The sequence below is a fragment of the Trichomycterus rosablanca genome, chromosome 15 (assembly GCF_030014385.1).
Source record: "Trichomycterus rosablanca isolate fTriRos1 chromosome 15, fTriRos1.hap1, whole genome shotgun sequence".
Classification (NCBI taxonomy): Eukaryota; Metazoa; Chordata; class Actinopteri; order Siluriformes; family Trichomycteridae; genus Trichomycterus; species Trichomycterus rosablanca.
Genome location: NC_086002.1, coordinates 3,686,501 through 3,692,500, shown reverse-complemented (window position 1 = coordinate 3,692,500; position 6,000 = coordinate 3,686,501). Strand labels below are relative to the sequence as shown.

Here is a 6,000-nt window from a genome sequence, read left to right as displayed (position 1 = left end):
TGTGTGTGTGTGTGTGTACCTCTATAGTTTGGTGTGTGTTGTGTTTGTAGGCTGTGTGTGTGTGTGAGTGTGTGTGTGTGTGTGTGTGTGTGTGTGTACCTCTATAGTTTGGTGTGTGTTGTGTTTGTAGGCCGTGTGTGTGTGTGAGTGTGTGTGTACCTCTATAGTTTGGTGTGTGTTGTGTTTGTAGGCTGTGTGTGTGTGTGAGTGTGTGTGTACCTCTATAGTTTGGTGTGTGTTGTGTTTGTAGGCTGTGTGTGTGTGTGTGTGTGTGTGTACCTCTATAGTTTGGTGTGTGTTGTGTTTGTAGGCTGTGTGTGTGTGTGTGTGTGTGTGTACCTCTATAGTTTGGTGTGTGTTGTGTTTGTAGGCTGTGTGTGTGTGTGTGTGTGTGTGTACCTCTATAGTTTGGTGTGTGTTGTGTTTGTAGGCTGTGTATGTGTGTGTGTGTGTGTGTGTGTGTGTGTGTGTGTGTGTACCTCTATAGTTTGGTGTGTGTTGTGTTTGTAGGCTGTGTATGTGTGTGTGTGTGTGTGTGTGTGTACCTCTATAGTTTGGTGTGTGTTGTGTTTGTAGGCTGTGTATGTGTGTGTGTGTGTGTGTGTGTGTGTGTGTGTGTGTACCTCTATAGTTTGGTGTGTGTTGTGTTTGTAGGCTGTGTATGTGTGTGTGTGTGTGTGTGTGTGTACCTCTATAGTTTGGTGTGTGTTGTGTTTGTAGGCTGTGTATGTGTATGTGTGTGTGTGTGTGTGTGTGTGTGTGTGTGTACCTCTATAGTTTGGTGTGTGTTATGTTTGTAGGCTGTGTAGAGTGGAAACTGGATCTGAAAGATCTTGGCTGCACACAGCAGAAGTTTCTCCCTCTCCTCTGTGCTCCAGGAGCCGAAGGGGTCGAGGCCGCACCCCTCCGCCGCCCCATCGCCGTCACTCGGCCGCGACTCCTCCTTCTGGTTCTGGGCCGAACCCTCCGCGTCCCTCCCTCCGTCCTCTTCCTCGGCGGAGTCTCTCTCCACGTTGACCGGCTCCTCTTCGTTGGGAGAAGGCTGAGGGCGGGCGGACCTCCATTCAGACTCTGCTCCTTCGCCTCCTTCGTTGCCATGGGGACTGCAGAGGCGGTCCCTCAGGCTGGTCACCTGGACGATGACCAGGTTAATGAGGCCGTAGACCAGCTGGTTAAATAATTCGAGGTGCTTGTACTCTTTGAAGCAGCACAGACATTGCCTGTAACACACACACACACACACACACACACACACACACACACACACACAGACAGGAGACGTCAACAAACTGGCCAGAGTGGGCCAGACTCGACCTTACCGGCAATCCATCTCAGGTTTTCTATCACCAACACCCCTCCCCCAGATATGGCCAACTGTGCCTGTGCTGACGCCCGGCCGGCTGGTAGCACAGCTGAGATTCGAACCCTGAACTCCCAGAGTTTGAATCTCAGCTCTGCTACCGGTCGGCTGGGCGCCCCCTAGCAGGCAGAATTGGCACTGGCCTCTAGTCTGCTGGCCGGGAAAGACCAAACTAATAAGTGGGCGGGGTCTTCGATGCTGCTTTGATGTAAGGACCCTGGGTAGCAGCCCGAGGCGCCTGTACAGAAGTGGAGAAGCATGTGCGAATAAGAAGGGGGTCGAGGGACTGCACACACGTCAAAGGTAGCGTAGGAAGGGCGAATATACCCTCCTCGGACGTGACTGGGATCCCCGGCAGCGGAAGACAACAATTGGGAGAAAAAGGGAGGAAACGCATGAATAAAAATGGAAAAAAAAGAATAATTTACCGCCATACAACCCGAGCGCCGTATAACACGGATGATTTTATTGAAATGAAAATCAAAACAAAATGTAAAAGCGCAGCAGGAACAGTGGCTACATCACTCCGGGTCAGCACAGGAAGGATGGACACTGTACAGCCAGCATAAATAAATAAACCGTACGTAATAATAAATAAAAGCAGGAATCTGACCTCTGTGTCCACGTGCCGATGTAGCTGAAGACTCTTAAGGCATGCTCCTTCTTCAACTGCAGCCCGTCCGAACCGTCTGCATCCGAGACTGAAGAGAAACAAACGATACAGATCAGACACGTATAAACTACACACACGTGCAGCACACGGCGTCAAGTACGGCGACTACAACCACGCCTTTAATACGGTGCAGCAGCACCAACAGACTCCACTCGTCTGGGAAAGCTTTTCAAACGTCTCTGGGAATTCACATCTCCCAACTTGGGAGCAACTCGGCGTTCGCTCGGCGATCGAAACTCGGCTCTCAATCGCCACGTGCGAACTATTCAACAACTCGATCCGAGCGACGAGAGATTTCTAGCTTCCCAGATATCTGGATCCGAGCTGCCCGACTGGCAATGAGTGCGGTGTCGAACAGCCAATGAGAACGCAAGATGCATAATATAGTTTATATCAGAATACATCAGCACACACACAAGTTTGGCAGTATTTTTACTGTATTTAACACCCACGCTGCATTGCAAAAAGTATTTATTAACCTCCAACTCACTATAGACTCACTCCTTGATTTTACGCTGCACATCGGCGCACTAACTTTGATCGCTCGCTACTTGTTGACGTGCATTTTTGGACGTGGTATCATTAAACCCCTCGTCACTTCTCGCGTGTGTTTTCATGGCCAAACGTAGTTTGTGAGACCAGAGAAGCTCGCCTGCGATTCCAGTTGGTGATAGATGGTGTAGTGTGTGACCCCCTGTCACCGATCAGTCGTGTAGTGTGAAAGACACACCGACCTGAAAGACTCCCGATCACAAGAGATCCAGTCGTGTAGTGTGAACTGTACAGCGACACGACCACTTGGAATGTCGTGTAGAGTGAACTTGGGATTAGTCGTATCCATATAATGACTGATGGCTGCTTGCACAACCCCCGATCTGACAGACACGTGTCTAATCTCTGGCAGCTTATCACCTGCCAGTGTTGTGTTGTTGAAGTAAGAACCAGACAAGAACTAACTAGATGTTCTTGATAACGAGAGCAGTTCTATATCTCCAGAATCACACAGCCATTAAAAAGTAGTAACTGGTTACACAAGATTCATCAGATCACGTTTTTAATACCAAACACAGTGGTGGACAATGTTGTATCTGCAATTCACCTCACTTGCACGTCTTTGTACTGTAGGAGGAAACCGGAGCTCCCAGAAGAAACCCACACAGACACGGGGAGAACATGCAAACTGCACACAAAAAGGACCTGGATCACCCCACCTGGAAATTGAACCCAGGACCTTCTTGCTGTGAGGCGACAGTGCTACCCACCGAGCCACCATGAAACCAATAAAACTAAATGAATCGAACACTGTTACCAGATGCACCGATCTTCTGTTGGTGTGTACCAGATGCCACGGCCTTCATTTCCTCTGGCATCAAAAAGTCTGTGATAATATTCTAATTATTAGATGTTTAACTAATTTAACTAATGACAGAATCATGCAGGGTCACCAAACGCCCCCGGCCCCCCTCCAAACACACACACACACACACACACACACACACACACACACACACACACACACAGTTTATTCGATATCACACAAGACTTAACACACTAATGTAGTGCTTCAACCAACAATGTTCCTTGTGCCAGTTTTGAAGCCTGTTATGTAATACAGACCAGATTTATTTATTTCAGACACTTCAGCAACAACAACCACCAAGCCCCGAAAGACGGTTCCCATGGAAACAGGGGAGGTGCTCGACTTTGGAAGGCTTCTCGGGTTCTCAGGTTCGCTCGAGCAGCTGGACGACCCGAAGCTCGGGCTTTTATTCCCTTCGCCTTTCTTCTTTTATCACGTTTGCTCGCCTTTCTGCTTTTCTCTCCCTCTTACTGCCTGACCGTTCTACTGAAGGCTGACGGTGATGGTGGAGGGTTTACTGAGGTCGGATCAAATTCAAAACGACGTCAGGAACAGGTTGGAACGTTTGGAACCGTGTCCCGAGGCCAGTGTTGATGATATTACTGTAAACACTTTAGAGTATTGTCCACAGAAGGGATCCATCCATCAAATCAAATCCATTAAATCCATCCATCAAATCCATCCAATAAAATCCATCCATAATTCCATCCATCCAATCAAATCTATCCATTCATCCATCCAATCAAATCTATCCATTCATCCATCAAATCCAATCCATCCAATCATCAAATCCATCCATCAAATCCATCCATCAAATCCATCCAATCAAATCCATCCAATAATATCCATCAAATCAAATCCATCCATCAAATCCATCCAATAATATCCATCAAATCAAATCCATCCATCAAATCCATCCATCAAATCCATCCATCAAATCCATCCATCAAATCCGTCCATCAAATCCGTCCAATCAAATCAAATCCGTCCAATCAAATTCATCCAATAATATCCATCCATCAAATCCATCCATCAAATCAAATCCATCCAATCAAATCCATCCAATCAAATCCATCCAATAATATCCATCAAATCAAATCCATCCATCAAATCCATCCATCAAATCCGTCCATCAAATCCGTCCAATCAAATCAAATCCATCCAATCAAATCTATCCATCAAATCCATCCATCAAATTCATCCATCAAATCCATCCAATCAAATCTATCCATCAAATTCATCCATCAAATCCATCCATCAAATCCGTCCAATCAAATCAAATCCATCCAATCAAATTCATCCAATAATATCCATCAAATCAAATCCATCCAATCAAATCCATCCATCCAATCAAATCCATCCATCAAATCCATCCATCAAATCAAATCCATCAAATCAAATCCATCCAATCAAATCCATCCAATCAAATCCATCCATCCAATCAAATCCATCCAATCAAATCCATCCATCCAATCAAATCCATCAAATCAAATCCATCCAATCAAATCCATCCAATCAAATCCATCCATCAAATCCATCCATCCATCAAATCAAATCCATCCAATCAAATCCATCCATCAAATCCATCCATCAAATCCATCCAATCAAATCCATCCATCAAATTCATCCATCAAATCCATCCAATCAAATCCATCCATCCAATCAAATCCATCCAATCAAATCCATCCAATCAAATCCATCCAATCAAATCCATCCAATCAAATCAATCCATCAAATCCATCCATCCAATCAAATCCATCCAATCAAATCCATCCAATCAAATCCATCCATCCAATCAAATCCATCCATCAAATCCATCCAATCAAATCCATCCAATCAAATCCATCCATCAAATTCATCCATCAAATCCATCCAATCAAATCCATCCATCAAATCCATCCATCAAATCCGTCCATCAAATCCGTCCATCAAATCCGTCCAATCAAATCAAATCCATCCAATAATATCCATCCATCAAATCCATCCATCAAATCAAATCCATCCAATCAAATTCATCCAATAATATCCATCAAATCAAATCCATCCAATCAAATCCATCCATCCAATCAAATCCATCCATCAAATCCATCCATCAAATCAAATCCATCCAATCAAATCCATCCATCCAATCAAATCCATCCAATCAAATCCATCCAATCAAATCCATCCATCCAATCAAATCCATCAAATCAAATCCATCCAATCAAATCCATCCAATCAAATCCATCCATCCAATCAAATCCATCCAATCAAATCCATCCAATCAAATCCATCCAATCAAATCCATCCATCCAATCAAATCCATCCAATCAAATCCATCCAATCAAATCCATCCATCCAATCAAATCCATCAAATCAAATCCATCCAATCAAATCCATCCAATCAAATCCATCCAATCAAATCCATCCATCAAATCCATCCAATCAAATCCATCCATCAAATCCATCCAATCAAATCCATCCATCAAATCCATCCATCAAATCCATCCAATCAAATCCATCCATCAAATCCATCCAATCAAATCCATCCATCAAATCCATCCAATCAAATCCATCCATCAAATCCATCCAATCAAATCCATCCATCCAATCAAATCCATCCATCAA

General features: G+C 44.5%; 1 protein-coding gene across 3 annotated transcripts in view; it reads right to left on the bottom strand.

The window, feature by feature from the left end:
* Positions 1-6,000, bottom strand: part of usp34 (ubiquitin specific peptidase 34) — an 84,799-nt gene that overhangs the window by 71,943 nt on the left and 6,856 nt on the right. For all 3 annotated transcript variants that reach the window (XR_010014876.1, XM_063010710.1, XM_063010709.1), the window contains exons 2-3: positions 1,974-2,061; positions 770-1,220 (exon numbers count right to left, since the gene is read on the bottom strand). Coding sequence is in view for 2 of the 3 variants with exons in the window: in XM_063010710.1 (XP_062866780.1) it covers positions 770-1,220; positions 1,974-2,061 (539 nt within the window). In the remaining variant the exon portion in view is untranslated. The remainder of the gene's footprint in view (positions 1-769; positions 1,221-1,973; positions 2,062-6,000) is intronic.